General features: G+C 46.8%; 1 protein-coding gene across 1 annotated transcript; it reads right to left on the bottom strand.

Moving 5' to 3' along the window:
- Positions 1–1,244: 1,244 nt before the first annotated feature.
- TGM1 (transglutaminase 1) lies at positions 1,245–25,876 on the bottom strand. The gene is made up of 15 exons (XM_001380189.3): positions 25,782–25,876; positions 24,661–24,984; positions 23,917–24,105; positions 22,767–23,015; positions 21,911–22,029; positions 20,786–20,893; positions 20,189–20,363; positions 19,753–19,891; positions 19,475–19,578; positions 14,387–14,475; positions 12,347–12,500; positions 10,538–10,819; positions 9,149–9,309; positions 8,615–8,751; positions 1,245–1,660 (listed from the first exon to the last, which is right to left on the bottom strand). Exons 2-15 carry the CDS (start codon positions 24,977–24,979, stop codon positions 1,435–1,437), a joined length of 2,451 nt encoding a protein of 816 aa, XP_001380226.1. The 5' UTR covers positions 24,980–24,984; positions 25,782–25,876; the 3' UTR covers positions 1,245–1,434.
- Between the last annotated feature and the right edge of the window lie 543 nt (positions 25,877–26,419).

Here is a 26,419-nt window from a genome sequence, read left to right on the forward strand (position 1 = left end):
CCATTCCAGTACACTTTCCACTTCAACTATTAAAACGATTTTCCTAAAACACAGATCTGACTACATCATGCTCTTATTCTATAAACTGTAGTGGCTCCCTATTCCAGGATCAAATATAAAATGCTAAACTTGGCTTTTAAATCTTTTTACAAACTGTTCCCTTCCTCCCTCTTCAGTCTTCTTATACCTTATTCTATGCACTTACTCTATGTACTCTAGGATCCAAAGAACTCCTTGCCAGTCCCATTCTTTTTTTTTTTCAAACCCTTACCTTCCATCTTGGAATGAATACTGTGTATTGGCTCCAAGGCAGAAGAGTGGTAAGGGCTAGGCAATGGGGGTCAAGTGACTTGCCCAGGGTCACACAGCTGGGAAGTGTCTGAGGTCAGATTTAAACCCAGAACCTCCCATCTCTAGGCCTGGCTCTCAATCCACTGAGTAACCCAGCTGCCTCCCCAGTCCCATTCTTATAAGGAGGGCCTTCATCTCCCAAATCTAAGCATTTTTGTATAAATGGAGATTTTGAACCCTAGACTTCAATCCCCAGAAGTCTTTGGTATTTCCCAGAATTCCCTATAATCTCTCCTGAGTCTCCATGTTGGCTTACCACTATACTTGCTGCATCATTTGCAAAGGAAGAGCTCTTGGGAGGCTTTGCTGCCAGTTAAATACCAATAACGTGATCTCGTGATCTCACCAATGTGGAGTCTCAGGAGAGATTATAGGGAATTCTGGGAAATACCAAGGACTTCTGGGGATTGAAGTCTAGGGTCCAAAATCTCCATTTATACATTTTCACTGACTGTCCCTCATGCCTGGAATTCTCTCTCTCTTTTTCTTTGCCTTTTGGCTTCCTTTAAGATTCAACTACAATCCCACCTTCTTGCAAGAAGCCTTTCCCAGGTCTTCTTAAAGCTGATACTTTCCCTCTGTTACCTCCAATTTATACCGCATCTCTCTTGCTTATACATAGCTGTTTTCATGGTATCTCTTGTTATATGATCTTAGAAAAGTCTCTAAATGCCCCTAAACTTCACTTGTGAACTCGGGGGGGAGGGGATTGAACTAGATGACATCTAAAGAGCCTTCCAGCCTGAATGTTCTCTGATCTGACCAGAGAGTGACTAGAAAGCCCGAGATCCCAGAATCAGGGGCTGTGATAGCAAAGTGTAGCGGAGACCAAGAGGATTATGGGCCCATTCTCCCTAGCCTGGGATAAACAAACAGAGGAACGAAGTCAAGCGTTTCACTAAAAAAACAAAAACAAAAACAATCTTTATTACCTTCAATGCCACACAGAGTGTGTGAAAGTTGGATCCCACCCCCGGCCTCCTGGGCCTTCCTTCCCAGGCCACGAGGCGTCCTCTGTGCCAGCCCCCTGCCTCACTGAAGTGTCCATGCTCCTATGGCTTCTGTCCCATATCTGTTCTGCGGCTAGGCTCCTCCTCGAGGCGCCATCGGGATATTTTCCCCGGAGCGGCTGCTACCCCGGTCACTGGAGAAGAAGCCCCCGCCAGAAGCAGGGGCCACGTCCACCTCGATGACTCCATGCACCTGGGAGAGCTGAGGGCTGTCCAAGCTGGCGATGAGCTGCCGTCGACCAGGCCGCACCGGCACGAAGGTCTGACGCAGCGTCACTGTTTCATTGCCCCCAATGTCTCTGTAGGGAGAGATGGGGGCCAAGAGGTGAGGGCTGCAGAAGTCCTTAGACTGGCCTAGATATGCTGCCTTGAGAAAGGCAGGAAGCTGAGGTTAAGGTTGGAGGCACAACTTGAGGTAGAACTCAACCATCCATTTTTATAGGTTGATCCTGGACACCTGGACCCACCAGGAAATGGCAGATGCTGCATGCATTGAAACTCCTTCTGTGCCATATCCAGGTCCAAGAAGAGCTGGGGGCCTGAGGCCTTTCAAGGAGTATCCTAGTCCTGACAGACTTTCTTCTTCTGGCCTGGGTACCTTTTCTTCCTACACTTTCTCTTCTCGTCTCTCATCTCCTAATTTGTCTACATCTTCTTTATCATTTTACCACCTATGGATGCCTTCTGATCTTTCTGTTATGTATATCCTCTACTTTTTACACCATTAAACTTTCGTCTAAACCAAATCCTCCTTTCTTAGTGTGTTTATCACATCTCTCCTGGAAGCTAGAGCCTTCTTGGGGAAATCCAGTTTCAATCAAGGTCATCCCAAAGAGGCAAATATCATCGGAAGGAAAATTGGTTGATTCCAAAGCTCTTGGAGAACTTCCCTTTCTAAAACAATCCCCTGGGCGCAGCTGGGTGGGTCAGTGGATGGAGAGTCTGGCCTCATACTTCCCAGCTGTGTGACCCTGGGCAAGTCACTTAACCCCCATTGCCTAGCCCTTACCACTCTTCTACCTTGGAACCAATACATAGTATTGACTCCAAGATAGAAGGTAAGGGTTTAAAAACAAAAAAAGAATGGGACTGGCAAGGAGTTCTAGATCCTAGGGTACATATAAATAAATATAAACAAATAAATAAATTTAAAAAACGATCCCCTGCTGTAACTTTGGGAAATGACTTAGACACTGATATAATGAGAGTTCCCTGAACATCTTTTAGGCCTCAGTTTCCTGATTAATAATAATAAGGGGACTGGACTAGACAAGCTCTAAGATCCTTCTAGTGCTAAGATTTTATTATGGAAGAATTCAGAGGATTGTTGAGGTGTTCTATGTATTTAGATATTATGATATTGGACTCAAACTAAGAATGCATTTTATTTTAAAAGTTTGTACTTTTCAATCGAATGTAATGGACTTCTCTACTAGCATCAATGCAATGACCCAGGACAATTTTGAGGGACTTATGAGAAAGAACACTATCCACATCCTGAGAAAGAACTGTGGGAGTAGAAACACAGAAGAAAAACAATTGCTTGATCACATGGGTTGATGGGGCTATGCCTGGGGACGGAGACTCTAAATGATCACCCTGGTGCAATTATTATCAATAATATGGAGATAGGTCTTGATCAAGGACACATATAAAACCCAGTGGAATTGTGCATTGGCTACAGGAGGGGGTGGGGAAGGGGAGGAAGGAAAGAACATGATTCTTGTAACCAAGAAAAAATATTCTAAATTAACTCACTAAATAAAAATTTCAAAAACAAAGATAAGGAAACTGAAAAACAAACAAATAAATAAATAAAAGTTTGTACTTTCCCATCAAAACAATGTTTTAAGGGTTAGCGAAGTGCCCAGACCAGTCTTTAAATGCTTTCCTAACCAATAATAATAATAACTCATATTTATACAGAGCTTTAAAGTTTTTACTATTGTTTAATTATATTTCTAGCATTATAGGATCATACTAGAAGGGGCCTTAGCGATCACAGAGTCCAAACCTCTCATTTTACAGATGAGATTGTAGAGATAGAAAATAGTAGAGCTGGGATTTGAACCCAGATCCTCTCATTCCAAATCCCATCTTCTTTCCACTGTACCTCCATTTTGAACTTGGTTTCCATGAAAATAAGTGGGTCATATTTAAACCAGCAGCCTCCCCTACCCAACATGACTCCTTCTGAGTTCAGTAATGATTCCTTATGGTAGCCAGATCAGGGATTTAAGAGGAAATAGGTGTGTACATACTGGTTATAATTTGTAATTCAGGTATTTCTAAATAGGGATTTGCCTGAGATTACATGATGAGGGTAAAATTATTTTGATTGCATGATACTGATTACTCAACAAACACATCAGAGCTTATCCATTCAAATGAACATTGTCCCTCCGGAGTAGTCCCCTAGGAGGCCACATTCTTAGACCAATCCTGCTGCCATTGCTACAGCCTTTAGGGGCATTTGCCTTTTGAAATTACCGCCAGAGCTAGATGGACTCACACAAGAAAATCCGTCCCAATCCTCTGTCAGTCACCCCTCCTTTTTGGCCTAGAATGGTATTGCTCAACTTAATCAGCTATTTTATGAACTAGACTTGGCTCCAAATAACTTTTGGCTGCTTACCAAAGTAAAATACACCCTCAAAGGTTGGTGAGTTGCCACCATGTGAGATTTTCACAAACACTTACTTCTAAAGGCCATTCCAAAGGAGGCAGCTGAAAAATGTTTGGAGCAAAGATGGAATCCCTGAAATAACTTTGTAATATCCTAAAGTTAAAAGGGATAGTCCTTAATTGGATACTGTCATTAAAAAAAGAATCAGCTGTTATTTCTCCAAACCTTTATAATATAATAAAGGTCCATACCATATATCTTTATGTAAATGAGATCCAGACTAGGGTGTATATTGGACTTGTTTTTCAACCGTTACCTTCCATCTTAGAATCGACACTAAATATTGATTCCAAGTTAGAAATGCAGTAGGGGCTAGACTATAGGGGTAAGTGACTTGCCCAGGGTCACACAGCTAAGTGTCTGAGGCAAAATTTGAACCCAGGACCTCCTGTCTCCAGTTCTGATCCACTGTATCACCTAGTTGCCTCTACATATTGGATTAAAATATTTTTGAGTCAAAAGTTCAGGAACTTCCTCTTTCAAGCCCTGTTCTCTGTACTCTATTGGGCACATAAGCAGATATGGAAATTCACAAAGGAAGAAGAATCCCTATGTCATAGGGATGGGCTCCAGGTTAAACCAGTTTGGGGATGGTGGTAGAAGTGAGAGGGTGAGGGAAGAAGAGGGAAGCAGAAAGTAAAAAAGAAGTGAGGTTATATCGTCCTTTTCTAAAGATTCAGAAATAAGAGACTCCCCATTCCTTCTCCCCTCCAACTATTATGACTAGGAGAAAGTCTACCAAGAAATAGGGGGATGAATGAGATGACTGAGGGAGGGATGACCCCATTAGCCTATTGAGGAGTCTAACTTGTCCCCTTCTGAGCTGAGTCATTCTCATTCTAGCCCAGTTGGAGAGCAGTCTCTGGAATGGAACATCAATAGCTCTAAGGATACAAACAGGGTCGAGTGTTAGGGTGGGGATCACAGGTGCTACTGCCATTCCTTGGCACCACAAAGAACGCAACTGTGAATATTTTTGTACAAATATTTTTTCTTATTATCTCTTTGGGGTACAAACCCAGCAATGGTATGACTGGATCAAAGGGTATGTATTCTTTTAAAGTCCTCTGGGCATGGTTCCAAATTGCCTTCCAGAATGATCAATTCACAACTCCATCAGTAATGTATTAATGTCCCAATTTTGCCACATCCCTTCCAACATTTATTACTTTCCTTTGCTATCATGTTAGCCAATCTGCTGGGTGTGAGGTGGTACCTCAGAGTTGTTTTGATTTGCATTTCTCTAATTATAAGCAATTTAGAACACTTTTTCATGTGCCTATTGAAGATTTTGATTTCTTTATCTGAAAATTGTCTATTTGTGTCCCTTGCCCATTTGTCAATTGGGGAATGGCTTGATTTTTTGTACAATAGATTTAGTTCCTTATAAACTATCAATCCTTGGGAATGGGAAACAAGACTGTCTATAACAACACAGAGCAGGATCAGAATTCTACTGGCCCTGGTCTTCTCTCCATCCCTTTCCTTAGGACCTGCCCCCAGCACTTCCCTCTAGAAAGTGAGATCTTGCTCTTCCTCAAGAAGGATTCTCAAGGTATTTTGCTCTTCACTATTCCCTCACTAATGCCATCACCAACCAACACACAATGTGAATACTGAGGCTTTCTAGTCATGACAGAATAATGGGAAGAGTGTAAGGGTTCTGGCATTTAATAACTGTGTGACCATGGAGCTTGTCACTTAATCTCTCTGAGCCTTGATTTTCTGAACTGTGTGGCCCTGGGTGAGTCACTTAACCCCGTTGGCCTCAGTTCCCTCATTTGTAAAATGAGTTAGAGGAGGAAAAAGCAAACCACTCTAGTATCTTGCTAAGAAAATCCCAAATGAGGTGATGAAGAATTGGATATGACCGAATAACAACAAAATGGAGCTAATGGCATCTGCATTACATTCTTCACAGGGTTATTGTAGGAAAAGCACTTTGCAGATCTTTAAAGTGCCATATAATTGTGTTTTGTCATTATTTGCTCTCTATTTATCCTATGAGTATTCATTCCTTGGATCAGGTCATCTACATGCTGGTTATCTATGGTAAACCCTTAACAGGAAACAGCTGTGTCTTTGTTCTACCTGAACTCGAGCTGGCTCAGAGTCATGAGAAGGTGAGTCCTGAGTAAATATCTGGATAACTAAACAATAACAACTCGCATTTGCATATAGTGCCTTGTGGCATGTGAGTGTTTTCTTGACAACCTTGTGGAATAATAACAATAATGCTAATAATAACTGGCATTCATGGAGTGTTTTAAGGTTCACAAAGCTCTTTACATATGTTTCCTCATTTGATCTTTTGCTGTCATTATCTCCATTTTGCACAGGAAAAAAATAAAGCTGGGAAAGGTTAAGTGACTTGCCTAGGGTCACATAGGTAAATATCTGAGGCAGGATTTGAACTCAGGTCTTCCTGATTCCAGGTCCAAGATTTTATCTATTATACCACCTAGCTGCTGCTAAGTAGGTGTGATGATGATGAGCTCATGTCCAACTCAAGCCCAGCTGCCTCCTCCTCCAATATCATTATTATTATCACCATGACTGACACTTACATAGCACTTTCCACACATTATGTCATATGATCCTCAGTACCACCTTTGAAAGAAGGTGCTATTTATATTCTCATTTTACATATGTGGAAACCAATACTTAGGGAGGTCATTAGAGTCTGAGGAGGGATTCAAACTGTCTTCAAGACCAACATGCTTTCCACACGATTAAGAAAAGTGACCAAAGTATTCATATCCTTTGACCTAGCAAGGCCAATACTGGGCATATACTGCAAGGAGGCCAAAGATGAAAACAAAGGTATAATTTATACCAGAATAGTCATGATAGTATTTAAAAAAACCAAACTTCTTATTTTCTGTACCCTACCTACTAAGTAAGTATCAGTTGCAAGGCAGAAGGAGTAGTATGGGTTAGGTAACTGGGGTTAAGTGACTTACCCAAGGACACACAGCTAGAAAGTATCTGAGGTCAGGTTTAAACCCAGGACCTCCCTTCTCCAGGTCTGGCTCTCTATCCATTGTGCTACCCAACTGCCCCCCTGATAGCATTTTTCTGGGTGCTAATAAAGAAAAGGCAGCTAGGTGACTCAGGGGATAGATCACTGGGCAGAAAGTCAGGAAGACCTGAGCTCAAATCCAGCTGCAGATATTTTTTAACTGTGTGACTCAGAGCAACATTTTTGTTTGCCTTAATCCACTGGAATAGAAAATGGCAAACCACTCCAGTATCTTTGCTGAGAAAATCCCATGAACAGTATGTCCAAAGGGTCACCAACAGCTGGATGCAACTGAATGATTGAACAGTAATCAAGAACTGGAGATAAAATGTATCTCCATCTCTTGGAGAACGTCAGAACAAACTATTGAATATTAATATATGGTACAATGGATTTGGAGTCAGAGGAACTGGGTTCAAATCTTCTCTTTGCAACTTGTTACCCCTGTGATCTTTTGGTGACTTGCTAAACTTCTCTGGACTCTATTTTCTAATGAAATGAAATAAAGAGGTTGGACTAGATGCCCTCCAAGGTATTGTGGACCAAGATACTGGGAACTGGGGAAGGCTGACCTAACATCCCCACCCTCCCAAACTCCCTCATCACCAGACGGGACTGTTGCAAGCAAGGAAGTTGTACTGCAGATCTGAGGGAGTTTGGGTTAACTTTGCCACCAAATGGAATGATTGAGGACCCAGCTGTGGGCCCTTTGGCAAGAGGAGAAAAAAGATGATTTTCAGGATGTCAGCAGAGTTCAGGCCCCAGACAACTCCCTTGCTCAGTGCTTTTAACATCTTTGCCAGTAGCTTTTACTTGCTTCTATTTTTCTAACCTGCTTTTATTTTCCTAACCTCCACCTTGGGATCTGTTTCTACATGGAGGTATTGGACTATGTTTTTAGAAAAAGGTTTGAACCCTCAGGTCCTGAGTGACAAAGTATACCAGATTAGGAACCACAAGGTCCCTTACAGCTCTAAATCTAAGCCTCAATATGAGCTCCATAAATCCTTCCAACCCACAATGAGCTCCCTTCACTGAGTTCTTATAGTGCTTAGATATAGCACTCAGCTGGCTTCTGTCTTGGATTTTTCACTAATGCTTTTATGGATTTAAATCTGGTCTCCCCAAGTATATCCTGAAGAAGAGCATGCCATGCATATACTTCTTTGATCACATTACTCTTAAGCAAACATGAATGACAAGGACATCAAGCTAGCCAACAAAGTCAAGTTCCTTCCTGGCTGTTTAAAGATCTCCCTTACTTAGTAACTTTGGAATGAGGGACTAAAGCCATGTTGGCAAACCTATGGTACATGTGCCAGAAGGAGCTGCTCTCTTCCCCCTCTCCAAGTGCTTAAGGACATTTCTCCCATCACTTGCTCCTCTACCCAGCAGCCTGATGGGAGCACTTCCTCCATCCCCTGTCTGAGGTGAGGCAGGCAGCTCACATGGGGTGTGAGGGTTGCAATTTGGGCATTTGGTCTCTAAAAGGTTAACCATCACTGGAGTAGGGGGAAGGAGAGTCATAGCAAGAGTGAGACTCACCCAACATTGAGAACCTTGGGCCTCTGGAGTCCGGAGCCCTCGAGTCGGAAGACCACTTTGGTGAGAGTGACAGGTAGTGGATTCCTGAAGATAATCTGTACCTCAGTCTCCTGGCCCACCACTGCTGCCCCCAATACCTGAGATAGGGAAGGAGAAAAAGAAAGATCAATTACTCCCATTAGAACCTTCTGATGAGCATGTAATGGCCTCATTACTGAGATAACTCTCCAGAGTTAGAGACCCTCAGCAATGACCCTGCTTCTGTAAAGATTTCATCACCCAAAGATCTCCTTCCAGCAGACACAAAGGGATGCTACCCAACTGTATCCCAGCCAAGGCCATTCCCATGAGGTCTCTCTCAGCTGCTCACTTAGGAATCAACCTTTCTTTGGTGGACTGCTCATTAGTTCAGCTCACACTCTTCTTGTTCTGAATCCTCCCACTGTGTTCCCGTTGTTCTCTGCTGCCCCCAGCCTCTCTCTTCAGATCAGTTCCCCTTTGGCCCCACAGAGGATTAATTTCCTTTGCCCATACCGTAAGGGAAAGGTCAGGGGTTCGAAGGCGGAAGGTGTGTTGCTTGGCTATCATCTGCCCATTCTCTTTTACGTTTCCTGATATATTCAGCAGCATAGCTCCCTGATCCACCAGATGCGGCCGGTACTCCGAGTAAGCCACCGGCAATGTCACGCGCTCAGCTGCAGTGGGAGAAAGGAGGAGAGATATCATGTGGCGTATCTGCATCTCAAAGGGTGCCCCTTCCCTGGCTCTGCCCACCCTGCTCTCTCCGAGCTCTCTCCTGTAGGACACCTGATAGGCATCAGGGCTGGCCCAAAGGGGAGGGCTGGGTAGCAATCATGCTCTGTTCTCCAGGCAATGTGCTAGATGCTGGAGACAGACAAAAATGAAACGATCCCTGCCCTCAAGGAACTTACAGTCTATTAGTGAAGAAAAAATGTAGACAAATAACAATGTGCAAAAGACAAATACAAAGTAATTTTTGTAGTGGAAACACTAGCAGCTGGAGGGGGGGATCTGAAAAGGGATCCTGTAGAGGATGGCACTTGAACTGAGTTTTATTTATTATTATTATTTTTTTTTAATAAAAACCCTTACCTTCCATCTTAGAATCAATAATGTGTATTGGCTCCAAGGCAGAAGAGTGGTAAGGGCTAGGCAATGGGGGTTAAGTGACTTGCCCAGGGTCACACAGCTGGGAAGTGTCTGAGGACAGACCTGAACCCAGGACCTCCCATCTCTGAACCTGGCTCTCAATCTATTGAGTCACCCAGCTGCCCCCTTGAACTGAGTTTTAAGGGAAACCAGAAAGAGGAGAGAATGTGTCCTAAGGTGTGGCAATAACTTGTGAAAAGACACAAAGATTGGAGATGAAGCAAAAAGGCCAATTAAAAAAAATTTTTTTTCAAACCCTTACCTTTCATCTTGGAGTCAATACTGTGTATTGGTCCCAAGGCAGAAGAGAGGTAAGGGCTTGGCAATGGGGGTCAAGTGACTTGCCCAGGGTCACACAGCTGGGAAGTATTTGAGGCCATATTTGAACCCAGGACCTCCTGTCTCTGGGCCTGACTCTCAATCCTAACTGCTCCCATATAATATATATTTAAGATGGAAAAGTAGATACGAGTCAGGTTGTAAAAGGCTTTAACTGCCAAAGAAATTTGTATTTGATCCCAGAGGTAATAGAGAGTCATTGAGGTTTGTCAAGCAGAGGAGTGACATGGGCAGACTTGTATTTTAGGGAAATCGCTGATATCCATGTGGAAAAGGGAAAGACTTGAGGTAGGCAGACTGCAACGGTCCAATCAACAGGGAATCAGGACCTAACGGAGAGCGGGAGCCCCATGGGCAGAGAGAGTATAAACCAAGACGGCCGTGAGTAGCAAAGGCTAGGGAAGAAGGACTTACAGCTTCCAGGGGATATCGCCACCTCCTTCTTGCTGTCTTTGAAGACGGAGCCGGTGACACCAGTGTAGAAGGTGACGGAGAGGTAGAGGTGTAATTTTACAGTACGCCGGCTGCTTCCACGGTTGGTCAGCACCACGCAGAGCAGGAGGTCTTGTCCCATCACAGCATCTTGTGTCTCCACCTGGACGGACACATCATCTGATGAGTCCCGGGTTGCATATACATTGGGTTTGCTGCCATGGGCTGTTGCCGTCTCTACTGCCTTCCTCTCTGCATCAGATCCTGGTGACCAGAAGGAGAGAGAACAAACGAAAAGGGATGGAGTCAGGGAGGCCCAAGAAAGTCCAAGAAGTCCAGGAAAGGAATTCTCCACCCCAATGATGACTATGAAATATCATCTCTCTAATGGACACAAAGACTTGTACAAAAATATTCATAGCTGCGCTCTTTGTGGTGGCCCAAAACTGGAAAACGAGGGGATGCCCATCAATTGGGGAATGGCTGAGCAAACTGTGGTATATGTTGGTGATGGAATACTATTGTGCTAAAAGGAATAATAAAGTGGAGGAGTTCCATGGAGACTGGAACGACCTCCAGGAAGTGATGCAGAGCGAGAGGAGCAGAACCAGGAGAACATTGTACACAGAGACTAATACACTGTGGTATAATCGAACGTAATGGACTTCTCCATTAGGGGCGGTGTAATGTCCCTGAACAACTTGCAGGGATCCAGGAGAAAAAAAAACACCATTCATAAGCAAAGGATAAACTATGGGAGTGGAAACACCGAGAAAAAGCAACTGCCTGAATACAGAGGTTGAGGGGACATGACAGAGGACAGACTTTAAATGAACACTCTAATGCAAATACTATCAACAAAGCAATGGGTTCAAATCAAGAAAACATCTAATGCCCAGTGGACTTACGCGTCGGCTATGGGGGGTGGGGGGGGGGGAGGAAAAGAAAATTATCTATGTCTTTAACGAATAATGCTTGGAAATGATCAAATAAAATATATTAATAAAAAAAAAATATCATCTCTCCAAGATCCACCCCCCCATGGAAAAAAAGGGCAGCTAGATGGGGGAAGGTGTCCTAGGTTCAAATTTGGCTTCAGATACTGCCTAGCTGTGTGACCCTGGGCAAGTCACTTAACTCCCATTGCCTAGCCTTTGCTGCACTTCTGCCCTGAAACTAATGTTTGGTATCAATTCTTTTTTTTTTTAACTCTTACCCTTCCATCTATCCACATCTTGGATACTGTGTATTGGTTCCAAGGCAGAAGAGTGGTAAGGGCTCAGCAATGGGGGTCAAGTGACTTGCCCAGGGTCACCCAGCTAGGAAGTGTCTGAGGCCAGATTTGAACCCAGGACCTCACATCTCTGGGCCTGGCTGTCAATCCACTGAGCCACCCAGCTATCCTGCTTGGTATCAATTCTAAAAAGGAGGTAAGGGTTAAAAAAAAAAATCCAATCCAAAAGCCATCTACCATGCAAAGACTTCCTTGATCACTCACAGCCAGACTCCCAAAGCACGTTGTGTGCCAGATGCATTTAAATATAATTTTGCATTATTGGAGCCTGTGGTTTGTCTCTTCCACTAGATGGGAAGTTCTGGGAAGCCAAAGATCGCGTCTTGCTTATGCTCATGTCTCCCTCCGGCCCAGGACGGGGCTTGTACATACCAGATACCCAATAAGCGCACGCTGAATGTTGGGAGTTCCGGAAGCCACGGCAGAGCCACCGAGGCAGGAAGGGGGCCGGATGGGTTTCCCCAAGAGGAAGGATTTCCGCGGCCCCAGAGCGGTACCTTCAGGATGCTTGTAGATGTGAGTGATGTCCTCCCTCATGTTGGAGCCCACGGCTTTGGTGCAGATGAGGGTCCCAATGGCCTTCTCTTCCACGTAGACGATCTTGAAGCTGCCGTCGTCCTGCCGTTGCCAGTAGACTTTGTCACTGTTCACCTGTGAACGTTGAAGGAGGGGAGCAGAGGAGGGAAGCCTTCTGGGAGGCTGTGGCGAGCACATTTGCACCAGCTACCAGCTTCTTGGGGTTCCAGCCCTATCAGATGACTCGTGCTTTCTCCCCTCTTGTCTTACTATACATCCCCCCCCATGGGCTGCCTTCTGTGCCTGGGATTTCCCCATCCACAGCCCCACCAGCTGAAATCCTTCTCTTCCCTCAGGCTTATGCAGGGCGGCCAAGGGGTGCAGTGCTGGGCCTGGAGGCAAGAAGACTCCTCTTCCAGAGTTCAAATCCGACCTCAGACAACTTACAGCTGTGTGACCCTGGGCGAGTCACTTCACCCTGTTGGTCTCAGTTTCCTCACCTATAAAATGAGCTGGAGGCAGAATTGGCAAACCATGCCAGTATCTTTGTCAAGAAAATTCCAAATGGGGTTGGGAAGAGTCAGACACGACTGAAATAGCTGAATGACAGGTTTATGGAGCTCTCTGTGAAGCCTTCCTGATTTCTCCCTTCTATTTCTTATATCCCACATATCTGGACTATTCCTTTTCTTTTACCCTTATGGTCTACTCGTATAATAATTTCCTTTAAATCCTACGGCAAGCATTAGGCAAACAGGGTTAAGTGACTTACCCAGGGTCACACAACTACAAAGTGGCTGAGGGCAGATTTGAACTCAGGTCCTCCCAACTCCAAGCTCAGAACTCTATCCATCGAGCCACCTGCACAATACTTATTAATGTAGATATCTTTTTTTTTGGCCTGGAATTGTGACTTTATTGATGTAGGAAGTCCCATTAAGGAAATCCCCCCTAACAATGCACATTGGCTTTCTAGCTTATAGTTTTAGTGAGTTGCCCAGGATATCAAAAAGGCAAGTGATCTGGATAGGATTACTCAACCAGTAGGGATTAGAGGCTGAACTTGAATCCAGATCTTCCTGATTCTGGCTCAGCACGGTATTCACTTTCCCCACTATGCCTCATTCCCTAATTCTCTAGGCATCTCATGCCTTATCTCCCCTAATAAACGGTAAGCTTTAGAGACAGATTCAGTGTCTCTTTTAGCTTTGCATCCCCAGAATTTGATGTCGATGTTGTTGTTCAGTCGCACCCAACAATTTCATGACCCCATTTGGGGTTTTCTTGGTGAAGATACTGGTGTAGTTTGCCAATTCCTTTTCCAGCTCATTGTTACAGATGAGGAAACTGAGGCAAACAGGGTGATGTGACTTGCCCAGGGTCATCCAAGCTAGTATCTTGAAGCCAGGTTTACACTCCCGAAGATGAATTTTCCCCACTCCAGGCTCCAGAACCTCTCAGGTGCCTCATTCAGAAGTTTGGCCAATAGATTTTGGAGACGATTTTGGTCACCAAAGCAGAAGAGGCGACCAAGATCTCGCTCCCCAACCTGAGGCTCCTCTGGAAGAGCACAGCCTCCAGCTACCGTGTCTGCGCAATTCCCATAGCTAGCGGGGAGGAGGAAGCCCTGCCGTCCTCTCGTAGGAAATAGTCCCAGGCTGTGTATTCACAAGGGAGGAAGAAGAGAGCACCAAGAGGAATCGCTTCTCCCTTTATCAGCTCCTCCGCCTCGTGGCCCATCCTTGGAGGTGGCTCCCCATCCCAGGCTCAGGGGGAGGCACGCAGGGACCGAGGGGTGGAAGGTTCTGGTTGCTCCTATCCTTTAGCAGAGCCCGAACCCCTCGTCTCTTTCCCTGTAGAGCTGCGATGGCCCGGGCGCCAATGGGATCCCTCCTGTTCCACAGGAGAGGGTCACAGATGCAGTAGGGAATAAGAAGCGGGGCAGTGGATTCCAGTCCAATTAGACACTAAAGGGAAAAGATGGTATGTGCAAATACACCCGTTCCATGAGGTTCTCTTACCTCGGCAAAGATGAAAGGCGTGTCGTATTTCATGTAGACCAGGCCATTCTTAACTGACTCCACTGAGCAGGGGCCACAACAGAAGATGCCTAGAAAATCAGAGAATTCTGGTCAGGGGTCTTAGTCCCTGGGGCTGAGCACAGGAGTGTGCTCATAAATGTTTAACAAGGGGTGCAGCTGGGCTCAAATCTAGCCTCTGGCTGTGTGACCCTGGGCAAGTCACTTAACCCCCATTGTCTAGTCCTTACTGTAGAAATATAAATTAGGTCAGACCTTTGGGAGGGGAAAGATTTTAAAACCAAGCAAGATATAGAAAGAATCACAAAATGTAAAATAAATAATTTTGAATACATCAAATTAAAAAGCTTTAGTACAAACAAAACCAGTGTAACTAAAATCAGAAGGGAAACAACAAACTGGGAAAAAATCTTCATAGAAACCTCTGACAAAGGTTTAATTACTCAAATTTATAAAGAGCTAAATCAACTGTACAAAAAATCAAGCCATTCTCCAATTGATAAATGGGCAAGGGACATGGATAGGCAGTTCTCAGATAAAGAAATCAAAACTATTAACAAGCACATGAAGAAGTGTTCTACATCTCTTATAATCAGAGAGATGCAAATCAAAACAACTCTGAGGTATCACCTCACACCTAGCAGATTGGCCAACATGACAGCAGAGGAAAGCAGTCAATGCTGGAGGGGATGTGGCAAAGTAGGGACACTAATTCATTGCTGGTGGAGTTGTGAACTGATCCAACCATTCTGGAGGGCAATTTGGAACTATGCCCAAAGGGCGACAAAAGAATGTCTACCCTTTGATCCAGCCATAGCACTGCTGGGTCTGTACCCCAAAGAGATAATGGACAAAAAGACTTGTACAAGAATATTCATAGCTGCACTCTTTGTGGTGGCCAAAAACTGGAAAATGAGCGGATGCCCTTCAATTGGGGAATGGCTGAGCAAATTGTGGTATATGTTGGTGATGGAGTACTATTGTGCTAAAAGGAATAATAAAGTGGAGGAGTTCCATGGAGACTGGAACGACCTCCAGGAAGTGATGCAGAGCGAGAGGAGCAGAACCAGGAGAACATTGTACACAGAGACTAATACACTGTGGCATAATCGAACGTAATGGACTTCTCCATTAGGGGCGGTGTAATGTCCCTGAACAATCTGCAGGGATCCAGGAGAAAAAAACACCATTCATAAGCAGAGGATAAACTATGGGAGTGGAAACGCCGAGGAAAAGCAACTGCCTGAATACAGAGGTTGAGGGGACATGACAGAGGAGAGACTCTAAATGAACACTCTAATGCAAATATTATCAACATAGCAATGGGTTCAAATCAAGAAAACATGTAATGCCCAGTGGATTTACGCATTGGCTATGGGGGATGGGGGGGAGGAAAAGAAAATGATCTATGTCTTTAATGAATAATGCTTGGAAATGATCAAATAAAATATTTTTAAAAAAAGATTGATTTTAAGTATATAATAAATTCATCATACTTGTTTCAAAAAAAAAGAAATATAAATTAGGGACAGAGTATTTTCAGGGATTAGCTATAAGAAGAGAAGAAAAGGAATTTGGATTCAAGCCTTGGGAGAAGATGAGGAGGGAAGGATTGTGGGAGTTTTACTGGCAATTAACTGTCATTTGCACTCTCTGCCCTGGTCTCCACCAATCTGGAAGAAGGGAGTTTTACTCTGACAGAGTTTCCCTTGGAAGGCCTAATCTCATGGAAAAATTCCTTTCTCTTCTCTAGGCTCTGCCTACAGCTCCCTGATCTTACCTAGAAAACCCCAAAGCTATCTGACTCTAAACTACTCTATTTACTCTGGATTAACAAAAGAAGGGGGAAAGGAAAGCCTGGGTTGGCTGCAATATATAACCCAAAGTCTCAGATGACAATCTTTGGATTACCCAAGAGGATTTCTGACAGATGAGTAACTGGTACATGATCTCTGTACTCAGGGTAACAGTTCACTCCAAAGTAGTCTCAGCCAAGGAGTCCCTAATCTTTCCATGAGATTAGGCCTTCCAAGGGAAACTCTGTCAGAGCAAAACCACCTCCTTCCAGATTGGTGGAGATCAGGGCCGAGAGTACAAATGACAGTTAATTGCCAGTAAAACTCCTACAATCCTTCTCTCCTCAGAATTCTCTTCCAAGGCTTATATCCAAATTCCTTTTCTTCTCCTCTTATAGCTAATCCCTAAAATTACTCTGTCCCTAATTTATATTTCTACATTACCACTTTTCTGCCTTGTAGACTAAATTTAACTTTTACAGAACCAAAACATAGTATTGATTCTAAGATGGAAGGTAAGGATTTTTAAAGTAATAATAATAATAATAATAATAATAAATGTTTAAGAACTGGCTGTCTGAGGGGAAAAAAAACAGACACACATACACACAGCATACTTTAAAGCCTGTTCTCCTTTAGCAACATTAAAAAAATTAATTTCTTAAGCCCAAATAATCAAAACAATCAAGGCATGATTTCAATGAATTCCAAAGTGTAAATGCTGATGCAAAAAATTTAACAATGGGGGCAGCTGGGTAGCTCAGTGGATTGAGAGTCAGGCCTAGAGAGGAGGTCCTAGGTTCAAATTTGGCCTCAGACACTTCCCAACTGTGTGACCCTGGGCAAGTCACTTAACTCTCATTGCCTAGCCCTTACCACTCTTCTGTCTTGGAACCAATACACAGAATTGATTCTAAGATGGAAGGTAAGGGTTTAAAAAAAATTTAACAACCAGCTCTCAGGGCAAGTACAAGCTGACACCAGCATACCTCTGGCTAAGCAGTAACAGTTCTGCTTCTCTGGGGTAGATTGTGACTGTGAGTCACTACCATCACTGAAGTAGATCTCAGAAATCTCAGGGCATAATAATGATGATGATAATTATTTGTGTTTGTTTAGTCTTTCACAGTTTACAAAATGCTTTCCTCATCATAAGCCTTATTATGAGCTTATTATTATTGTAAGCCTATATTATAATACCCTTTTTACAGATGAGGAAACTGAGGTTTGGAGAGATTAACTGACATGTAACACATGTTACATTGACATCACAGTAAAAACTAAAAGTCATTCGAGATCCTTTTATCCAACTCTCACATATTTACTCAATCATCCCACAGTATTAGGAGAGATGGCATCTGTATAAATCTTCTACCAACAAATTCAGGATTCCAAAAAAAAAGAAAAACCAGGCATGAGGCCCTCCCAAAAGGAAACACTGGTAGGAAAAAAGGCCAGAAAGGAGAACCTGGAGCTGATTCTGGGTGGTTTTGAGAGTATGGCTAGTACTGTGTTTTTCCATGGATTTTCCATTGGCTTCCTCTCTTCTGAATATGTGGCTTGGGATGAGCATCCCACTGGGAAGAACAGATGACAGCTAGGTCATTGCCATATTCTAATCTGATTGGCAGAAATGGTGCTTCTACTTTCCAAGGTTCAGACACTCTCTAGCCGCCAGAACCATATTATTTCTCCAAGTACAATAACCAGTCAGCTTTCTGATATATTTTGGCAGCAAAGAGCTCCCAAAATTTCCGTGGCAGAGATATATGGTTCACTGTACCTCCCCAGAACCAAGGGAAGGTTTAGTCCAAACCTCCTCATTTTGAGGCTGAGGAAACAGAAGCCCAGAGAAGGGAAGTAAATTTCCCATGGCTCCACAGGACTCCAGCCAAATCCCTTGGTTCTTATTCAGCTGAAATCCAAGTTTCCTGAAGGAATGAACCTGGAAAGAGTGGGGTGAGGATTGGGAAAGGAGGAAAGGTTGGCCAATAAGCACACAGCAATGGAGTCCTTTAAAGGATACAGGCTGGTGGGATGGGAAATGAGATGGAACACCACAAAGAGGTTAATTTATCTAGAGACAGAGAGGAATAGTTCACAACTTGGAAAGAAGAATGGAAAAATGGAGTAAGGAGCAGAGAGGGAAGGGAAATATAAAAATGTTGAGGGCAGAATTAGGAATTATGGGTGGAAGCTAAAAAAAGACAAATGCAGGAAGCATTTCCTGACATTAAGCCTGATCAATAGAGATACTAAAAAGATGAATGGGATGGTATAGGTGGCACAATAGATAAAGCATAGGGCCTGGAGTCAGGAAGACATGAGTTCAAATCCAACTTGGGACACTTACTATCTGTGAGACCTTAGGAAAGTCCTTAACCCTGTTTTCCTCAGTTTGTTCATCTATAAAAAGATGCTGGAGAAGGAAATGGCAAATCATTCTAGTATCTTTACTAAGAAATGGGGTCACAAAGAGTCTGAAATGACTGAACAACAATAAAAAGCTGAATAGACTGCTTTGGGGAGCTAGAGGGTTCCCCTTCCTTGGTGGCATTTTTTTCATCATTTTTGTTTTTCTTTTTATAAACACCCTTATCTTCTGTCTTAGAATAAAAATGAAGTTATCAGTGCCAAGGCAGAAGAGTGATAAGAATTAGGCAATTGGGGGGGGGGGCAGCTGGGTAGCTCAGTGGATTAAGAACTAGGCCTAAAGACAGGAGGTCCTAGGTTCAAATCTGGCCTCAGACACTTCCTAGCTGTGTGACCCTGGGCAAGTCACTTGACCCCCATTGCCTAGCCCTTAGCACTCTTCTGCCTTGGAGCCAATACACAGAATTGATTCTAAGATGGAAGGTAAGGGTCAAAAAAAAAAAAAAGAATTAGGTAATTGGGGTTAAGTGGCTTGCCTGGGGACACATAAGAAGTATCTGTGGTCAAATTTTAACCCAGGACTTCCTGCCTCCTGCCCAGGCTCTCCATCCACTGAGCCACCTAGCTATCCCCCTGGAAGTGTTTAAGCAAAGATTAGGTGATCCTATTTTGGTTTAACCTCAGTAAAGATTTTTTTTCAGAATGGATTGGATTAGAAGGGCTAGCTTAGAAAGATGGAGGTCCCACGTGAAATTCTATGTGAATGATAAAGTGGCAGAAGAAAGAAAGAGAAGTTACTCAAGGTCTGAGAGACATAGGCTCAATGAACAAAAAGGACTGGAAGTGGGTAGACCCGAGAGGTGGGCAGTGGGGAAGAAATGTAGAATGGGTGTTCTCTTACCACTGCTGGTTTCCTGGGGGGTGGCATCCACCACCTGCCAGCCATCAAAGCCTGAGGGCAGGTCTGACCGTCTCATCCAACAGTCGTTCCAGACATGAAAGTTCCTGGCCACAGAGAGAGGGACTCGCCTTGAGTATTCCCTTTTCATTCATTGGACCCTCTTCCCACCCTCTAACTACACATTGTTTTCATGGTCCTCCAGCCAGTGCAGGGCAGGCTGAGAAAAGGAGCTTGGCCACCCTATTCAGATGCCCGCAGCCTTGGCCCCCAGTCCTCACCAGACAGAATCGTGGTTCAAGTGTTCCAGTGGCTTCATGTTCTCATCAAAATAAATGTCCATGGTGAGGGAGGTGTCCGTATCATGAGCTGAGTTATAGTTGGTGACAGTCCTGGTGGCAATCCCGAGGCATCGGAGCACTTTGAAAGGGAAGAGAGTCGGTACATGATAGGGGGCACCAGGGGTCAGGCCACCTGCTCATCTCAGCTTGATGCCCTTCCCATTTTCCTATCCTACTTCCCTTGTTAAGGCTAATTACTAATAATTAATGCCAGCCTGCTAAGCCACCCCCGCCCGAGCCCTGCCCTGGTGCCACAGGTGTTCTGCCAGTCGTGGGGTAAAGGGGAATCTAGGGCGGAGATAAAGGGGATGCCTGGAGCTGAGAAGTTGAAGGTCATGCCCTCCTGTGGGGTCAGCATTGGTCTTCTTTCCATTACCTGTGGTGGTAACACCAGCAAAAACCCAGCACTGGCCATAGGGGACAGAGTAGCCCGTTCGAAGGTAACTCAGGAGGATCTCCACGCTGCCCACCCAAGCCGAGGGGTTAGTGCCTCTGGAGTAATCCCCAGACCAGTTTCCGATCAACACTCCATTGTCATCTAGAGAGTTCACCTAGAGGGAAATGGCAGGAGGTCTCACACACACACACACACACACACACTCTGCTGGCCCTAGATTATTCTCTCTTCCTCCCCACCAATGTTCAGCTGCCCCTCCACCCTTTCCCACCCAAATTTTAACATAGGAATGTAATTCCTGGGTGTGCCAAGTTTTGGGTTTGGCCACACATTCCAAAGGATTTGGGACAGGAGCCAGGATGGGTGTGTATGTGGGGGTACATCAGAAGGCGGGGAGCTGAGGGGTGGGCAGAGAGGTTTTTTTTGTTATTTTTTTTACCCAAAGAAGGCCCTGGGGTTGAAAGATGAAAGTGATGAGAGATTGGAAGGGAAGGCAGCTTAAGAAGGGTATGAAAATATATTGAGGTGAGAAGCAAGAAAGGATGTAGCAGGTGATGAGATGCACAGGAAACCTACCATGGCAGAAATGACACGGGACACACTAACAGGGTCCCCCCGCCCTGCATAGGGCATTCCTCTTCGGTCCAAGATGTAGAGACAGGCATCTAGTACTCCGTGGTCAAACTAGGAGGGGAGAAAACAGCAGTCATAACCACTTCAGATCTCTCTCTCTTCCTCCCCCTTTCTCTCTCCCTCCCTTTCTCCTTCCCTCTTTCTCTCTCCTTCCCTCTCTACCTCCCCCTCTCTCTTTCTCCCTGCCTCCTTTAATCTTTGTCTCTCTCTCTGTCTCTCAGTCTCTGTCTCTATCTCTGTCTCTCAGTCTCTGTCTCTCAGTCTCTGTCTCTCTCTCTGTCTCTCTGTCTCTGTCTCTCTCTCTGTCTCTGTCTCTGTCTCTCTCTGTCTCTCTCTCTGTCTCTCTCTGTCTCTGTCTCTCTCTCTGTCTCTCTGTCTCTGTCTCTCTCTCTGTCTCTCTCTGTCTCTCTGTCTCTCTCTGTCTCTGTCTCTCTCTCTGTCTCTGTCTCTCTCTGTCTCTCTCTGTCTCTCTCTCTGTCTCTCAGTCTCTGTCTCTGTCTCTGTCTCTCTGTCTCTCTTTCTGTCTCTCTCTCTGTCCCTGTCTCTGTCTCTCTCTCTGTCTCTCTCTCTGTCTCTCTCTGTCTCTGTCTCTCTGTCTCTGTCTCTCTCTGTCTCTCAGTCTCTGTCTCTGTCTCTCTGTCTCTCTCTCTGTCTCTCTCTCTGTCTCTGTCTCTGTCTCTCTCTGTCTCTGTCTCTCTCTCTGTGTCTCTCTGTCTCTTTCTCTCCCCTGCCAACCCCCCAGACTTATCGTTCTTGTCAATATCCTCACTCAGGACACTCAGGCTCTCTTCTCCTGTTCCCTTTGTGTTTTTAAGTCCTCACCTTCTGTCTTAGAATCAATACTGATTATTGGTTCCAAGGCAAAAGAGGGGTAAGGGCTGGGTGATGGGCATTAAGTGACTTGCCCAGGGTCACACAGCGAGGAAGTGTCCAAAGCCAGATTCTCTCATTCTCTGTAATACCACTCCCCCCCTCCCCCATCCTACCCCCATAGCCTTTCTCACACTCATTTCTCCCTGGCCCAGCCCTTCCCACATCTTCCTGTCCTATTGTTTCCTTGTCCCATACTTGGCCGTAGTTCCAGGTGCGCTCTCCAATCTGTGCCTCTGTGCCATAGTAAATGCGACCAGATTCATTAAGCACATACTCATGACGCCAGTTTTCATGTTCCACATACACAGGATCATCTGTCAGCCCCCAGGACAAACACACAGACCTGTCAAGGGCAGAGCCTCCTCTCCCAACCCTGGTGCCTTCTCTCTTCACCTGAATACTGGGCTCTACCTGAGGCCCGGCCCCTGGGCTCACAGCTGAGCTGGAGGGTCTAGGAAGAAATCTTGGGGCAACCTTCTTCCTCCGGGGATGGGTGTGAGCAGCTAGGAAAATCCATGCCATGGCAGTGGTGGACAGAAGAGCCCCATCTCAATCTAATATTGATCTTAATTAATCTCATTATCTAATATGAATCTCGGTATCCAGGGGAGAAAGGATGCTTGTGGCCCAGAGTCTCCATTGGACCATCAGACTCTTCCCTCCCTCACTGACCGGAAGCAGAGGGAAGGCAAGTGGGGAAGGACTTGGGGAAGGGGGACAGATGAAGAGGCTTTAGTGAAGTGGAAAGAGCCCTGGCCTTAGAGCCTGAAGACAGTTCCATTCTGATTCTACTCCTTTTGAGCTGGGTGACGTTAGATGAATCACCTCTCTGGGCCTGCGTTTCCTCGTATGTTAAATAAAGCGGTGGGATGAGTGGCCCTATGAAGTGTTTTACAGCTCCAGAGCTTAGAAGATGCTAAAATCCATTCTGTCTATTGGCGTGGACATGTGCCCAGCCTGACTTGGGGTCATTCTGTCCTTTGCCCTTTTCTCTTAATAACTCGATTGGCCTTCCTGTCCTGCTATCCCCACCCTCATCCCATCGGCTTACCAGGACACCAAGGGTTGAAGAGGATGTAGATCTCATTTTTGGGGTCGAAGGGCATCTGGTACTCTCCGGCCTCCGTACGAGTGCGGACAGTGAAGCGGAACTTGCCCACGATGGCATTGGGGGATACATGGACCTTTAGATCCACATGCTGCCCGTTGGACTTGAGCACCTGGGCCTTCCAGCCTCCACTGCCTCCCTTGCCCACAGGGATGATCACATGCGTGCCCTTTCCTATTTCAGGGTTGGCACCTGGTAGGGGGCAATTGGAAGGAGAGAGCTGAGGAGGGGATCTCAGAGGGATGAGCGCCTGGGGCGTCTCCAACTCCTACCCCGATTTGTTCTGGCGACCTTAGTCAATGACCCTATCTGCTCCCCTCCCCCAAGAGGTCTGTATATTGGGGCGAGCCCCTGCTCCACCTTCCACTGAGCCGGAAGGAGGGGAAGAAGAGTCTCCCAGGCCGCGGCTGGCCGAGGCTCCCTGCTACCTCTCACAGGGCTGGCCCAGCAGAGCGTGTTCAGGCCCCGGCCTGAGGCACGGACATACCCAAGAGGCCTCCCACGGGGCAGGAAGGGACAGCCCAGACCCTAAACCCCATCTGTTCCCCAGAGTTCCAGCAGAATCCAGGGCATTCAGGAGGGGGCCCAGGAAATTAGAGGCCGAGGTGGGCAAGGTTCAGCTCTAATCAGAGGGTATGAGGAGTCTCCCGCCCCCAGCAGCTGCCTAATCACCGGCCTCAGCAGCCAAAGAGCAACGCGGCAGTCGGAGCCACCCAGCCCCAGGCCAGAGGGGACAGAGACACTGAGACACGCAGAGGCCAGGACGAAGAGTCACCGGGAGAGTCAGAGAGACACCCACACGCTCACGGGAGGACAAAGAAAGAACCAGAAAGAGAAACAGGGAAAGACACACCCATCATCCACCTATGGACAGGACAGATACCCGGCACTTAGGAGAGAGCATCGGGAGAGAGGGACAGACAGAGCATCTCCTGGACAGACTCACACACCGAGACAGGAAGCCAACACCCAGCGCATCCGTGCCGAGCATGGCAGGGCCGGAGAGCGCCAACACGGACCCCAAGGCTAGAAGAGGACAGCTGGGGAACAACCGGCCTCCCCTCGCTCCCAGGCCCTGCTCCAAGGCACTGACCGATAAGCAGCTCAAGGGCCATTTTGTCCGAAGATGAGTAGGGCCGGGACAGGCTGACGGTGAGGCAGAAAGGCTGCCCCCGTCGAATAATCAGGTCATCATATTCGTACTCCTCCGTGTGGTGTTCCCGCCGGTTCTGATCAGATCGAGTACACATCAGGTCCACCCCGGTCACCACCAGCATGCCATCTGGAAGGGTCACGCGTCACGTGGTTATTGTCCAGGACCCCACCTCAGCCCAGACTAAATAACTCAGGGTCCCCAAGGCAGCTGAGTGGAGCAATTGGATAGAGTACTAGCTCTGGAGTCAAGAAGACTTGAGTTCAAATCCAGGCTCAGACACTTATCTGGGTGTCCCTGGGTAAGCCATTTAACCACTACTTGACTCAGTTTCCCCAGTTGTAAAGTGGGGATAATATCAGCACCTACCTTACAGAATTATTGTGAGGATCAAATTAGATAATACTTGTAAAGTGCTTAGCACATAGTAGGGGTTTAATAAATGCTTAGTTTGTTCCCTTTCCCTGCTCAGCTCAAGGAATCCAGAATCCCAAATCTAGCCTTCTGGTGGACTCCAACAGCCCCAGAGGGGCAGCTCCATCCTTAAGGGGACCTGAACAGCTAACAGTAAAGGGCAAATCCAGCCCTCTTCACTCTAAACGTTAACCAAGGCCCAGGAACCCCTTTACTTAGAGCCAGGGGATCCCTGAGGATTCTCCTCCTTGAATAAGATATAAGGCTCACCTCGGGCGGCGCCGGTGCCTGCTGCATGGCCTGCATTGCCTCCACTGCCTCGAGAGCCCGGCCGACCAGAGCCTCCTCGAGATCCCGAGCCTCGAGACCCCGAGCCTCGAGACCCTGAACCTCCTCGGGGGCCTGCAGGCTCTGGGCCCCAGTCATCATCACCTCCACCTCGGCAGGAACAGCAGCTGCAGCATCGGGCCCAGAAGGAGCGTCCTGACCGGGATCTGGTGTCTGGTTCTGGCTCCGGAGAAGGTGTGACACTGGGCTGCCAGGAGCTCATACCCCATCGCCCCACATCAGAGCGAGACCCGTCAGTCATTGTGGCTGGGGAGGAGGAGGGAGAAACTATGTCGAGATAGACTTAGCCTCTCCTCATCAGTCAGACCTTCCCCAGGACACCACTGCCAACTAGGCAGGATCTCCCCCCACCGCAACCAGAGCTCCCCAGATGAGATAACTTCTTCGTTGTAGCCAAGCTTCAGGGACCCTCATATCCAGACCCCCGGGGCCAGGACTTCCCTCACATCCCACATGTACCCAGGAACCCCTAGATCCAGCAACACCCCCATCCTTCCGGGCCAAAAGACCCTCCACTCCCCTGGGAACCGTTGAGGACAAACCCATTGTGAGCAGCTCCGTTTCTTAATCAGCCTGCCCGGCCCTCTCCTCCCGCGAGGCGCCCAGACCACGTATCCCACATCAATGGGATTTCAAGGAGAATTCTTAAGACGCCTCCTCCCAAGAGGCCAGGGTGGCTGGGGCCGGTGGGAGGGAGGCTTGCTCCGGACGGAGCGCCCATCCTTCTTTCCTACCCGGTTTCAAACACGTTGTCTGGACTGCCTGGAGGATGTGGTCTGGGGAATTCCAGGGGGCAAAAGGGGAGAGAGCCCAGGCTGGGACGCCGCAGGCGCAGCGGGGAATAGGGGGCACTAGGCAAGAGAAGGAGGCACTGCCTGGGCTCTAGGGCAAAGGCGCAGGCTCGGCAGGTTACGAGGACCCCCCCGGGGCTATTCTAGGACCGCAGCTGAGGAGGGTTCCGAAAGTCCCCCCCAGCCCGGCAGCCTGAATAGGTCTGGGATGAGTAGCCCGAGGGACTGCAGGGCTCCATCCCTCCGTCTCACCTGGCGGAGGCGGCAGCGACTCTGGTGCTGAGTCCCGGGAACGGGACCAAATGATGGGACCGACCAACCGACGGGACGGACGGCTCGGGTTTAAAGCTTGGGGCGGGGTGACAGAGGGGCGGAGCTGCCGCTGCTGGGAAGAGGAAACGAAGATTGCCCCATTGTCGGGGGAGTAATGCAAGGTGTCGAAGACGGGAAGGAGGAAGGGGCACCGAGGGCAGGGCGGCCCCTCACCTCCAGCTTTCTCCTTTCTAGGAAATACGAGCCCCAGGCGATGCCCTAGGTTAGGGAGGGAGTGGGGCCCTAGGTGGGGGAGGCGGGGTTAGGAAAGGGGAGCCAGAGCCCAGCGAAGACCATCCCTTTGGAGAGCCCTAGCATCTGGGCAAGGGATCCTAGCACCCCTCCCTCCCCAGCCCCGGATAGGCAGCACTAAAGAACCCCAGGTGACTCTTGAACCAGAACTCTCCCATCCCGAAGGATTTCCCAGTCCTAGGTGGCGGACCCACCAAAGAGGAGCCCTTGTCACTATTCTGTTCTCCGCACCCCCTACACTCCCGCCCTACTCCCACCTTCCCCATCCTCTGACCCCGTGGACAGGCACATCAGGGTACTCTGAGGCAGAGAGGAAACAGACTGGA

This window comes from Monodelphis domestica, chromosome 1 (genome assembly GCF_027887165.1).
Source record: "Monodelphis domestica isolate mMonDom1 chromosome 1, mMonDom1.pri, whole genome shotgun sequence".
NCBI classification, from domain to species: Eukaryota; Metazoa; Chordata; class Mammalia; order Didelphimorphia; family Didelphidae; genus Monodelphis; species Monodelphis domestica.

Bases quoted from the DNA above. Each gene is read 5' to 3' on its own strand.
- TGM1 (XM_001380189.3), bottom strand. From the start codon at position 24,979: ATGACTGACGGGTCTCGCTCTGATGTGGGGCGATGGGGTATGAGCTCC. The intron at 14,476-19,474 runs GTAAGAGAACAC...CTGATTTTCTAG, and splicing joins CCCCCAGGAAACCAGCAGTG to GCATCTTCTGTTGTGGCCCC. The intron at 9,310-10,537 runs GTAAGTCCTTCT...CTCCCACTGCAG, and splicing joins GGCGATATCCCCTGGAAGCT to CTGAGCGCGTGACATTGCCG.